General features: G+C 40.0%; 1 protein-coding gene across 14 annotated transcripts in view; it reads right to left on the bottom strand.

Annotated features, from left to right (window-relative positions):
• The window catches only part of MFF (mitochondrial fission factor), a 34,504-nt gene extending 21,991 nt beyond the window's left edge, over positions 1-12,513 (bottom strand). For 4 of the 14 annotated variants that reach the window (XM_058533117.1, XM_058533123.1, XM_058533126.1 and 1 more), the window contains exons 1-5: positions 12,363-12,512; positions 8,771-8,882; positions 7,849-8,026; positions 6,708-6,928; positions 5,574-5,743 (exon numbers count right to left, since the gene is read on the bottom strand). In XM_058533117.1, the coding sequence (XP_058389100.1) occupies positions 5,574-5,743; positions 6,708-6,928; positions 7,849-7,886 (429 nt within the window). In that variant the 5' untranslated portion in view covers positions 7,887-8,026; positions 8,771-8,882; positions 12,363-12,512. Of the gene's footprint in view, positions 1-5,573; positions 5,744-6,707; positions 6,929-7,672; positions 7,745-7,848; positions 8,027-8,770; positions 8,883-12,362 lie in introns of all 14 variants that reach the window. The other 10 variants (XM_058533124.1, XM_058533127.1, XM_058533128.1 and 7 more) reach the window with 7 other exon arrangements.
• Positions 12,514-14,283: the final 1,770 nt, after the last annotated feature.

Here is a 14,283-nt window from a genome sequence, read left to right as displayed (position 1 = left end):
ATCCAGTTTTATCGAGATCTAATTGACAAGTCAAGGTTTTTAAATGTCATTCAGAACCATCCTGCATTGACTACCCATTTAAAAACTTTTATTCACTCCTGAGTCTGAGAAATACAGTTTCCTAGCTTCAGATAACTTCCAAAACTTTTATTCACTCCTGAGTCTGAGAAATACAGTTTCCTAGCTTCAGATAACTTCCTGGAAGTTAGGTCACAGGGTCTTCTGTGTCTAGTTACAGGCATGAAATTCCCCTCTACTGTGCTTATACTCCAAGTTACATTTGATTGTTCATAGAATCCTGGACAAACGAAAGGTCCTCTAGGCCTTTGTTTACTGGTTCCCTCAATCTATTTAGAGCTTATCTCTCCTTCAAGAATCCGCTCAGTGGGGCCAGCCCAGTGGCGCAAGCGGTTAAGTGCGCGTGCTCCGGTGCGGCAGCCTGGGGTTCGCCGGTTCGGATTCCGGCACGCACCGACACACTGCTTGGAAAGCCACGCTGTGGTGGCGTCCCATATAAAGTGGAGGAAGATGGGCATGGATGTTAGCCCAGGGCCAGTCTTCCTCAGCAAGAAAAAAAACGAGGAGGATTGGCAGATGTTAGCACAGGGCTGATCGCCTCACAAAAATAAAATAAAATAAATAAAAATAAATAAATAAAACAAGAATCTGCTCAGAGACCTTAGCATTTTTCCCCTACACTGATCTCTGTTTTAAAATAATTGTTCAGAAACATGAACCTGTGAATTGCTGTGGGACTTTCACAGGAAGAGGTAAAAGCAGAGTTAACAATGTGGGCCAAACAACTGGGATGAACATCCCTCCCTCCCCAAACACGTTCACTGTCCAAAACTTAAAATAATGAACCATGGAGAGAACAGTTGAGAGTGACTGAGGGTTGTGGGAAGGAAACACGGAACACGTGTCAGCAGTGAATAGATCATGCCTCTGCTAAAGGGGCCAGGACACAGTGGCTGCACAAAGAATGTGAGTGCACGTCTCTGAATCTTCCATGGATGAATGCGTATACATATGTACAGTTAAGGTGTTCTCTCTTTTTCCTCTTCTCTCCCTTTTGCCCCACTCTGCTCATCACAGTCCCAGCTCCTTTTTCCACAAGAGGAGAAAGGAAAGGGTGCTAAACAAACCATCATCAAATTGTGATCATACCAACGTTCATCAGCTTCTCAGTTTTCTGAGCTATCGCGAGACCCTTTTCAGTATTCACTGGGTGCCTGGGAGTCCTCCTGCATTTGTCTTAGGATGTGCTATATGGCTGGGTCACTCAGTACATTTCAGGTCAACCATGTTCTTTCACTTCACACCCTCAAGCTTGTCATGTCAATTGAACTGGACCATCATATGGCACTGATAACCACCTGCCAGGTCCCTACTGTCGGATTATGTATCTAGAGCCTTTTGTTAGACATCCATGGCTTTTGTGCTATCCTTCATGAAAGCTTCTAAGGCAGCCGCTTTCCAAATATAACCCTTGATGAGGTTGGTCCTAGCTGATATATTTCTCCTAGTCCTTGAGCTCCAGCTGTACACTCTGTACGTGGTGCTGGAGAGTTTTGCATCCTGTGGATGCCACTGATGGCTTCTGTATAAAGCTCACATGGCCTGGACATACTTCCCTTTCTGAAAACATTCACTGCCTTTGTTCTTCTCTTCCAAAACCAGGTCAGGGTTTATATAGGCCAACAGATTTGCTTCTTCCAGATCTTCTCTGGCTGTTGACAATTCTTGGGTACATTTGGGCTTCAGTGATCTTCCAAAGATTTATTGCAAACATGGATGTCATTTTCGTACTTCTCTTCTTTGAAGTAGGAGCTGTCAATTCAGGTGAAAGCTCTTACAATCTGCCTTTAGTCCAATCTGTTTTCTCGTCCACTTCAACAGCCTTCTCACAAAGCTCTTGGTATTCACTGCAGTCGATCTTTCCAAAGAATACTGCTTGATGGACAGGATATGTTGGTGGAGTCCAAATCTTCGACTAGGCCACGTTGCTTCAAGTCTATGTCAAGTCTTACTGGCATCATTTTCTAACTCTTTTTCTTTAGTTTTTCCTTTTTGTTCTCTGGAAGATCTTCTCTCACGGGCTCCCCTTTGGAGCCCTTTTTGAAAGGAGGAGTCACAGACTCTTCCCTCATCATTCACATTGCCTACTCTACTCTAAGAACACTGAGTTGTCATGATTTGGGTATTTTGCAGTTTCATGCCCAGATCAGATGTTCAGTTGCTTTAGTAGTTCCCTGTAGGTAGAATCACCAAGCAATGGTCTTGTCCTAGAGTTGCTTTCCAAATATTAGTAGAGATTAAGCATACTGAAAGCGTTCATCAATTTCCTATCTCCCAGTCAAGCCTCCAGATTTTATAAACCCTCTGTGAGCTAGGGGATTATCTGCTTCATGTTTTAAGCCTTCTTCATAGGTTCACTTGGACTCTTCAAGACAGTTTAAGAATTCAAGTGCAGTTGCTTTCTGCAAATTTATTCCTTGCATCAGTCAGGCTTTTAGACAACAATTTTATAGCCTTACTCATAAGCTGCCTTCTGGTAGTCTCCTTTCTTGCCATAGGCTAGTGGTCCTCAACTGGGGGTGACTTTGCCCTGCAGGGGACACTTGACAACGTCTGGAGGTAATTGCTTCTTTCTTTTTATTGTGATAAAATACATATAACATAAAATTCACCATTTTAAAGTATTCACCGGTGGTATTTAGTACATTCACAATTTTGTGCAAATATCACCACTATCTGGTCCTAGAACTTTTTTTTTTTTTTTTGCTAAGGAAGATTTGCCCTGAGCTAACATCTGTTTCCAATCTTCCTCTTTTTGTTTTGGCTTGAGGAAGATTAGCCCTGAGTTAACATCTGTGCCAATCTTCCTCTATTTTGCATGTGGGTTGCCACCACAGCATGCTGACAAGTGATGTAGGTCCGCACCCAGGATCCGAACCTGTGAACCCAGGCCACTGAAGCGGAGTGTGCCAAACTTAACCACTACACCACGGGGCCAGCCCCCCAGTTCCAGAACATTTTTGTCACCCCAAAAGGAAACCCCAAAATGATTAAGCAGTCACTCCCAATTCTTCTCTCCCCTAATCTCCTGGTAACCACTGACCCTGCTTTCTGTCTCTGTGGATTTGCCTATTGTGGATATTTCACGTATGTGGAATCTATAATATATGGCCTTTTCTGTATGGCTTCTTTGACTTAGCACAATGTTTTCAAGATTCACCCATGTTGTAGCATTTGTAAGTACTTCATTCCTTATTATGGCTGAATAGTGTTCCCCTATATGGATATACCACATTTTATTTCTCTATTCATCAGTTGATGGACATAACAATAGCCACCTCTTGACTATTAGAGACATTTTTGATTTTCATGACTTGGAGGATGCTACTGGCATCTAGTAGAAAGTGATTAAGAATGCTGTTAAACACTCTACCGTGCAAAAGGACAGGCCTCACCACAGCAAAGAACTATCCAGTCTAAAATGTCTATAGTGCTGATGTTGAAAAACCTTGCCATATGCTGTAAAATGACTACTACAGAGTAAATGACTCAGAGGATCTCACCTGACAGATTCCTAGTAGCATCTGAATGAATCATCAGTGTTATCAGCATTCAGGGTCTCATCGCCCTTTTATCTCAATCCATTTTCTAGAAGCTACTACAACTCTGGTCCCCCTGCCCCAACCCTTCTCCTCTGCTCCCTGGTTAACCACCTCTTGAGGGCCACCTGACCCTTCTATGGACTTGAAGTACAGATCGTCATCTTTGCTCTCCTTTCAATAAGCAGCTGGTACTAATCTCAGAAACTCCTCTCTTGTATCTCAGGATTTGGCTCCTGCCACAGGGTTTTAACTTTCACAGCAATAGTATTTATACATATTGAGCTTTTAACATGAATTAGAACACGTGCTAAACATATTACACGCATTATTACATTTAATTCTCACGATAATCTGAGGCACTTGGCATTATTCTTATCGTCATTTTAGAGATGAGCCTTGGAATTGTTCAATAACTTGCCCAAAGTTTTGCAGTTAGTAAGCAGCAAAGGAGGCCTTCAAAATTAGGCCTAAGTTTTTCAACCCAGTGCTATACACTGTGGGCATTTATCACATTTCACTAAATATCACAATTACTGCAGGAGTAAACCCCATATAGGCTTAAAACCTAGGTCTCCTGAGGGCAATCCTGGTAATCTTTTTTCTTCACTCACTCTTAAAGTAATCACCCAGGAAAGTGCTTGTCTTGTTTTCAATCACTTACTTGCATGAATTGCCATAAGTGGGAGCAGAAAAGATTGAAAGAAAAGCAAAACTCGAAGAATATCAAAGAGAGGGTTTCCCTCCTGGCAGAATCCTCATTCCAAGACAATATTATTCACAGCTGTAATTCCCACTGGGAACTGTGGGGAGATGGGAAGCTGGGCCTCTAACTGTGAGCATGCTGTGATAGCTTTTGTCCTGTGAAGGATCTTCATAATTTTCATTTTTCTTTGCTATCAAAGAACTTTATATCTTCTGTGTGTGTTGGTGTCTCTCTCTCACTCACACCACTGTGTAGGAAATATGTCTCACTGTATAGCGTCTTACACAAAAACTCAAAAAGTGTTTGTTAAATAAATACAATTCTGCAAGTATCTTAGTGCCTTTTCACCATGTAAACACTCATATTTAGTGCTTCTCACCAAGCAAATATCTAGAATGTCCAAACCAGTGCCTATAGTATATTATCTCAGTTACTTCAGCAGAAACTTCCAACCTGAGAAAAGGCATCCTCGTACTAGGAAACTGCACTGGCCTAGGTTATATGGGTGCTTTACCTTCTCTGGAAAGGACTATGTGAAAAATGAAAGACATAAGCAGCTCTATTATCAATAAAAACACATGTTTGCACGTTGTTTTATATTAGCCTCATGAGAACAACAAAGGAGAAGTTCAGAAGCTATAACGAAGAAGGTGCAACTGCAGAAATCATCACAGAAAAGAAGTTTTACCAGATTGGCCCTGACTAATAACAGAGGCAGAATTTGAACTTTGCTACTAACACCTTGTTAGTCCATACTGCCATGTTTAGGTCAACAGGGCTACTAATATCACATGGTACAGTGACTAACTCAGTAGAAACTTTTCAGCAAGCAGGGAGAACAGGGAGCGTCCAGGTAAAAAAGAGCTTTCCTTGCCCTGTTTGCCAGACCACTTTTATAACAAAGTGAGGCATTAATTTTCTCCCATGCTAAACTTCCCAATTTTTTCTGTATTGTTTGAGGTGTTAACTCCCGGCCATAAGGCTCTTCTTTCCAGACCACATGAATGTTAATGATTTCCACAAAACTTTCATTTTCCTGAAGCATAATATTTAAATTTAAAACCCAATAGCATAATATCTTATTTATAAGTATCTATAAACCAGAAGTTGTAGTAATCAACGGTCCATGAATGAAAGCAGGAGGCTTTCATTACATATTGCTGATATGATTTACAGCCTCAATTCCTCTTTAACTTTTGCTTTTGTCTATATTATTTCAAATTCAGTTGATTGTAAAACTCTATACTTACTTCTTCATTTTGAGGGGTTGGAGGAGGTCTTTCTAAATCCAGAAAATCTAGTGGTCTTTCACTTAGCGTAAGCACACGAGGCGGTGTTTTCAGCGCCAGAGATTTAAAAGGAGTTGACTGAATAAGGTCAAGATCTGCTGGTCTTGAAAATGGAATGTCTTCATTATTTCCTGAGAGTAAAAAAATAAAAAGGAAAGGAGGAGGTTTTAAAAAGATAGTGGTTTTATTAAAATGTATTTGCCATTACACGCCCACTAGAATGACTACAATTAAAAAGACTGACAATACAAAGTGCTGGCAAGGATGTGGAGCTACTGAAACTCTCATACATCACTGAAGGGACGATAACAGGGTACAACAACTTCAAAAATAGCTTGACAGCTTTTCACAAAGTTAAACATAACTTATAATAGGATCTAGCAATTCCACTCCTAGAGATATGAAAACACATGTCCTCACAAAGACTTGTACATGAATATTCATAGCAGCTTTATTCCTAATAGCCCCAAACAGAAAAACAGATAGACCCAAATGTCTATCAACCAGTGAATGGATAAACAAATTGTGGTGTATCGACCCAGTGGAAAATTGCTCAGTAGTAAAATGCAGTCAACAACTGATATAAGCAACAACATGGAAGAATCTCAAAAACATTACCCTAAGCAAAAGAAGCCAAACCCAAGAGTATATACTGTATCATTCCACTTATGTGAAACTCTAGGAAAGACAAACCTTGTTTCTGGTTATAGAAAGGAGATTATGGCTGCCTGGAATTGAGGGGTAGGAACTGAATGAGATGGGGCACAAGGGAACCTTTTGGGGTAATTGAAAGTGTTCTATATCTGGACTGTGGTGGAAGTTATGTGGGTGTACACATTTGTCAAAACTCATTAAGCTATACACTTAAAAATTACACACATTTTATGTACGTAAATTATACCTCAATAGTTAGTTGAAATATTAAAAAATGTTTGAAATTTTAGACTATCGTAAGAAGTAAAAAATTTGAAAAAAATGTAAAGTAGCATTTCCCAACCCCTTTTCTAAATAATATTTTGAAAAACCCAAAAGGTTTCATAAAAATGTATAAAACAAAGACTTATCAGGCAAATTTACAAAAAAAAGGTAAAATACCTGCTACAACAATCCTCTCTGGAACCTGCATAACCACACTAGCATTCGGAACTCCTTCTTGGAATTCCTGTTCCAGGTCAGCATTGGGTGGTGCTACCTTTAATTTTTCCGGGACCCTCATTCGCTGACTAATACCTTCGGTGTATTCCATTTCATACTGAATTCGACTAATTTCCGCCATCTCAGCAGCAGTAGGAGAAGGAAATGCTGCCCCACTCACTCTGCGGGCAAAAAATTTAAAGATGAGGGTGATTGAGTGTTCAAGTGTCAAGTCTTCTCTACATAGTGAAGTTAGAAGACAATACCTTATAGAAAGACCAAAAGGAGACTCTCATTTGTGAGTACTGAATACATACAAAGAAAAAATAAAAGACTGAAGAAAATGTTTTCCTCAATATAATGCCTTCTCATTTATCAGCTGAAATTACACCTTGAGGATATTGCTTAGGAGCAGATTTAAAAATTACTGTATAATCAAAACACAAATGTGCACAGACACATACACTCTTTCTCTTTGCATAAATAGATATGTGTGCTGCTTATAACTCAAAAATGCCTGAAGTAAAACTTAAATTAAAATGTCCTAATCAATTATTTGAAGGAAAGTTGCTAGGACTTTATAAAAATGAAATTAGAAATTGCATGAAAAAAATAAAACCCTTTAAAATGAAAATCAGATTCATAAGGTAAATAAGGTTAATTCTAAATTTGCTGAAAAAGAAGATGCAACTCCTTGAAAAATCACAAAATACAACTTAAAACTTCTTACTGAATGTATACCTGACGACTGAGATGCAATGAATACCAAATATAGAATATGTATTATAAATCCTTAATGTATGCATTCATTTTGAGGGACTGAAAGTTTCACATTATTAATTTATATTTAATATCATATTTATATGTATATTTTTAAAAAGCAAGATGTCCTTAAGGGGAAAGATAATACGAATGCATTGAGTAACCTTCTAAATTAGAGAAGGATCCATGCTCCAGGGAAACGCAGTAGAAAGAAAGTTGCTCCAAAATAGAAAATGCTGATAAAAGTGTAAAAGAGCAAGGTTAGTCTATGGCAATCAGCTTTAAGGCCACTCTCTCTCAAGCCTATAACACCAGCTCAACTGAATAAAATGTCACTGACCTTCCTAATGGTGTGTCAATGCTTGTTCTGTTACTCATGTTTAATACAGTAAATACACGTCTATAATAGCTATTAAAATACTGCTACCCTGTAGTTCAGTTTACTTTACACAACAATTCCCCTACAGATCTGAACTTTTTTGGAGGTGTACATAACAACACGGACACTGCTTTTCCAGCTGTAAAAAAGAAAGAATAAAAATCAGTATTTCAGCAATTCATTTCATTAAAAATCTATAAATAAAAGTAAATATCTACTTAAAATTAAAAGGCTTGGGGCCTGATCTAAAAACCAATTTTCAAATCTCTCCTAAACAAAATTATTCTATACCTCAAAAATCATAAAGACCTTTTAAGCATAGTCACTGTTTTATGATTTTGCAAACAGGATAAAGAAAGGCTAATCAAACCTATATACAAATATGAAGTCAGATTAGAAAAAAATATTTTATCATAAAACTCCTGTAATCACTATATTCTGAAGGGGAAAAAAATTCTTTTCTTTTTTAGACTAAGTACAAATGAAGAAATCATGAAGAGAATGTAAAGGGCAGAAGTAAATGTATTTGAGCTAGACTAAAAATTTTATGTATAAGTAATGGTTTCTTTAAAAGGAAATAACTTTGAAAACCAAATTACACTAAATTTTCAGCAAAAGATATTATATATAAATCAAGGGCAATAAAAAATTAAAGACAGCATAAATGTAAGCGATAGCTGGGATATTTCTTAAACTCCATGTCAGAGATGTATGACACACCCTAAACTCCACCTCACTGAGATGCTTAGGAGGGTTCTTAGGGGTTGCTTAATCATGACTGCTAACTTGCTTCTTTTATTCTTTACCAAATATGTGAAAGGATTTGGCATGCACGTGGTTTAAAGACTAAGAAAATAGAGCCAAAAGAGAAAATTTTACTCACAAATGTGTACCAAGTACTGCTTGCTGTTTGGCACTATCTGCTTCTGTGCTTCATATTAAATCCTTTAACTTGCTTCAATGTGCATGTGCTGGATTTAGAGCCACTTATGTCCCTGGGGGAGAAAAACAGGAGCTAAATGAGAAATTAGATGATACCAATATTAGGGATTCATTGCTGAGATCCTCCAAATGATAAAAGTCACCAAAGATGCACAACCTTTCATTAAGAAACCAATAAAATAAAGAAAGAAAAAATTAACAAGCTTACCACCAATTTTAGCCCCACAGACAGGGCCCTACGACCATTCATTAGTTAATGCAAGATAAAATAAAAGACTACTGCCACCGTTTCTGATTTGAATTTAGAAGAATGTGGCAGATGAAAAATATGTGTTTAAAAAAATCTTAATATTTATATATGTGTGTACATATATATACATACACATATACATATTAAGGAGGAACAAATGCACTGGCTAAATTTTCATTCAGTATTAAATTTAATTTCATACTTATTTAATTTCATTCATAACTTTCATTTAGTATTTAATTTGAACCAGTAATATATGCATATGGTACAAAGTACACAAAAAACTACAGAGAAAATAAAGTCCCACCAGATCCCAACCTACAACCACCCAGGTCCCCACAGGCAACCTCTATCTATTACCAATTTTTGTGCATCATTCTAGATGAGATACTCTTCCTATCCTTGTGCGTATCTGAAGCACAGTTAAAGCTTCTATTTAGAAATAACACCGAAAAGAGACATCTTAGAAGGATTATAGCCTTGGGACATTATAAATTGAAGTTTTATAATAATAAACAGGGGATGCAAATTGCTAGAACAACATTATCTCTCTGAAATGTGCCATTTTCCACACTCCATTTACTACATTTCAGCCTTATTAACTTTCTACTAGTCTCAACATTTCATTCTATAGCAACATCTTGTCTTAGGAGAATCTCTGAGTTTGTAAAGTAGCACACACTTAGATCATAAAGGTGGACACCGAAAAGACAACTTCTGGAAAAAGTTAAATTCTCCTGTAGCCAATCTGAGCTACTTAAATTAAAAAAGTAAATGGAACTTTTCTAGTAAGATTTAACACTTTACTGTCTCAGTTACTGGGTTTTCTGCTGAAGTAAAATAGCTGAAAATCTAATTTTTTTCTCCCTCATTAGACTATGGCATTTTTGATAATATCTTTTGGCAATAAATAAAATAAACTTCTCATTTGGAGTTATTAATCCCAGAAGTTCTGTCACTTAGAATCTACTAGGCAACCAGTACATGATTCTCTGTTCTATAACTAAGGAGACAAAAGTCCCTCTCAGAATCATAGGTGATCTTAGATCCCTACTTTCTAAGCCCAGTGGTTCCCAAACATCAGTAAGTTATTTACCAATTTCATGTTTTTTTCAGGTTTTTTTCCACATTCATACAGTACATTTACTCTTATCTACACTTAATCTTTAAGTCAACTTTTAAAAATCTTTTTTTTTTTTTTTGTGAGGAGGATCAGCCCTGAGCTAACATCCATGCTAATCCTCCTCTTTTTTTTTTTTGCTGAGGAAGACTGGCTCTGAGCTAACATCTATTGCCAATCCTCCTCGTTTTTTTTCCTCCAAAGCCCCAGTAGATAGTTGTAAGTCATAGTTGCACATCCTTCTAGTTGCTGTATGTGGGACGCGGCCTCAGCATGGCCAGAGAAGCAGTGCATCGGTGCGCGCCCGGGATCCCAACCTGGGCCGCCAGTAGCGGAGTGCGTGCACTTAACCGCTAAGCCACAGGGCCGGCCCTAAAAATCTTAAATAAATGTATTTTAAAAGAAAATTTTACATCACTACCCTATTCCATGGACTTGATGTACATATATAAACACACAAACAAAAACATAAGTATTACAAAAAACCCTCATCTATACACCACCTAGAGTCAAGTCACATTCCATTCATGGACAGTGTTCCAATTTTGGGACACAATGATTCAAGCTTGATTTGCTCATTCTCTATATCAGACCATTGGGACCCAGAGAAATAGCCCAGGAAGTCACAGAAACAACTTGGGTCAAACTAATTGTGGTTGTAAAGATTTACATAATTCTCCAATTACAAAAACAAATGTCCAGTTCTTTATCACTTATTGTGCGGGCCTACTTCAAGGTTTTTATATAGGTCACTCTGTTTCAGTTCTTTTCAAGCAACTGAACTTAAAAAACGGCTGTATTAGAAAATTGAGATGTAGCGATCCAGGCTTAATTTTAATTTTTTAAGAAAAGTCGCTGAAAATTTGTAAAAATATAAGTGAACCAATTTTAAAATAAGGTTACAAATCCACAGAAAACAAGTTTCAACACCAGAACAGAGGAGAATAAAAGCTAAGCTTTGTAATCCTAAGATGAGGCAGCCCTATCAGCCAGGAAAGAACACAATTTCCTTTTGGAAAGAATAGCAAAACCAAGTCATCAGCGTTTGAAACCAAAGATAGCGAGTCCCACACAGAATTTAATTACATGGGAAAAGACTACTAAGTTCAACGAAATCGTTCTAATTCCTTTCAAATCCATTTTCCTAAGGGTTTTTCCTTTGGCATCTCATTAGCCAGCGAAATTGACAGAGAAAAGAATGTTTTTCATCTAGACAGAGAAAACATTTAACATCCTTCAGTTAAAGTCTCTCAGCGGGTGACAGCCCTGGATACAACCAGTTCTATATTTGGGAACAAGGGCGGCGAGGCTTATCTCCTGCAATTAAAAGACGCCACCGCTTTTGAAAGAGTCCTCCTCCCTCGCGAATGCTCCTTGCTCTAACGTTATAAGACCCAACTGGGGGTTTCTTTTACCCTAGAGGAGGGAATAGACCTGCAGACCAAGAGGCTGGCAGAACGGGAATCGAGCTTTCCTCCAGCTTCCCAACTCCTGGAAGAAAATCCGAGGAGCAGCTCCCTGCATCCACACCTGCCAGCAAGGATGTGCAAGGACGCTTCCAGACCGGACCCACAAAGGGCCTCCCGCAGACGCCTGGGCTTTCAAGAAGGCCCTTCTTTTCAAACATGTATATCCACAAAGTAAAAACCAACCAACCAACCAACCAACCAACCAACCAACCAACCAACCAACCAACCACTTTTCAAGACGGCAGGCGTTGGTTCAAGGTCATACTGAAAGATGCCAGGGCCTTGGCCAGGAGGGATGAGGGCAGACGACCAGCAACGCCCCGCGTTCGACTCTCAGGACACCCTAGCCTTTCCCAACCCCCAAACTATTTTCTAGACAGGAAAGTCCAAATTTATCGACAAATGGGACACCGAACCAGAGAGGATGAAGAGGTTAGCCCACAAGCGTTTGCAGGAGAGTGTGCTGCTCTCCCTTGTGCTCCTCAGGGACTGAGGCGGCGGCAAGGCCCAGAGGACGAGGAAAGGCCAGGGTTGAAGGCGAGCGGCCCGGGGGTCGGGACGAGGGCCAGGGCGACACTACGGACGGCCCGGGGCCACCGCGGTCCCTCGGTCGGCCGGAGGGTCACAGCCGCGGCGTTAGGCCAGCGGCCGGCCCAGGCCGCGGGTCCCGGGTCGGGAAGACGTCAGCACTCACCCCTGGGCCCGCTGGAGGGTCCTCGGCGAGGGCTGCCGCCCGCTGGCTCCCGGGGCGCTCGGGTGGGCGCTCTCAGAGGCCGTTGACGGAGCGGACAGAGGCGCCCGGGCAAGGCACCCGCCGGAGCGGCCCGCAGCGGGCCGGAGAGACTCGAGAACGGCCGGAGCTGGCTCCTTCAGGGAGCCGTAGTTGAGGCCGATTCGTGGTCACGTGACACAAGGAAGGGCGGACGTGAGGCTCACGCACAGCAGCAGAGGCGGTGCGACGGCGATAGGGAGACATCTTTGTTTTGGGCAAGTCGGCCAACCGCAGGTAACAACATTTATGTAGTATGTAAGTTTGGTTCCCGCTTAGATTTATTAGAATTAGTGATTTTTAAGAACTTTGTGATTACAAGGTAAGCCTTTAGTAGCCAATTAAAATAACTTTTTTAGGACTATCTGCATCAAAATCTCTGTGGTGCGAGGCCTGAGAATCTGCATATTTCATCAGTTCTGCAAGCGATTCTTAAACACTTCAGTTTTGGGTACTCTTCAAGACTTCTGTTAGACGTTTTCGTTGACAGTGACCCCTGCCCTTACTGGCTCCACAAATCCTTCAAGATGAGATTTCACGGAAAAGGAGAAGTTAGGTTTCACAGTAGTTAGCAGCCTTGTTTAGCTTCCGAGAGCTCTCTCTCGATCTAACCACCTAACTACTAACTTGCCGCGGGAAAATCAGTACCGTGCTCATCAGCGTTGGGACGGACTGCGCAAAATCATGGAATACTTTATATGCCTCGATTTTAGCAAACAGCCGAACAAAGACATACACTTGAGTATGCTCTTCTCTAGAATCTAAAGATGTTTCAGAGAAGTTACCATTCTTCAAAATAATTTGGAAAGTCCAATGAGAATTGCGTTCTTGGGCCCGTTCTTAATAGTGGCAAATCATCCTTATTAAGAATACACTGATTTTAGGAATGATCAGTCATTCCAGGCCAACTTTTTGGGGGAAGATAGAGACCAAGATGAGTAAGCCAACTATGACCAAAAACCGTTAGGAGTGAGGGTGCTGCTGCTTCCACTAGTACCCTTCCACTTGTTAATTACTTGCAATTTGGTTTTTATTCTTGCCCCTCGCCCCCCCCCCGATAAAAACGTTTTGAAATAACTTTCAAATGAAATTGTGATCCAGTTGCCAAATCCAAAGTCTTCTCCGTTAATCGTGATCACCCTTAATCTTCCTGCATCATTTGATTCTGTTAAATTAAATGAGAAAGAATGTAGTACATGAAAGCGCCTAACACTGTCTTGCAGTAAATTCTCCAAGAAAAAGAAGGCATTTCTCTCCCTTACCTGGAAACTCTGCTCTCTTGTTTTCTGTGGTAAAGCTTCATGCTGGGTCTTCCTTCACTTCCATCGTTGATGTGTACACTCCTGTTTATGATTCAATCCATCATTGACTATCTTTGCACCCACAGTTGCCTCAAATCTTTTGTGAGAAAAGATGGTATATAAATCTAAATAAATTAACACATCCATTTAGTCTCATCCTGTTGCACTAGTTCTAGCCAGTTCTTCCTAAGTGTCCCATTGGAGCTTTGATCCCAGCGGGGTTTCAAACTCAAATTTTCTCCCTCTTCCCAATCCAGATGACTTCTCCTAAGTTTCCTTTTTAGTTAATGGCAAGATTATTTTCCCAGTCACCAAGGTTCAAAATTCTGAAGTCATCGTTCACTGTTCCCAAGTCCCCATCCTTTAGATTCTCCCACCTCAATGCTATCTGTCTACTTTCTCTGTCCTTTCTATTCCCGCTGCTAGACCATTACCCATCGTTTGGGCTATTACTGTTTTAACTGGCCTCCCCATCACCAATCTTTTTCTTTCTCTAATTCTTCCTAGACATTGGATCCACAAAGAACCTATTTTTACAATTTGTA

The sequence above is a fragment of the Diceros bicornis genome, chromosome 37 (assembly GCF_020826845.1).
Source record: "Diceros bicornis minor isolate mBicDic1 chromosome 37, mDicBic1.mat.cur, whole genome shotgun sequence".
NCBI classification, from domain to species: domain Eukaryota; kingdom Metazoa; phylum Chordata; class Mammalia; order Perissodactyla; family Rhinocerotidae; genus Diceros; species Diceros bicornis.
This window is presented reverse-complemented; position numbering and strand designations above follow the sequence as displayed.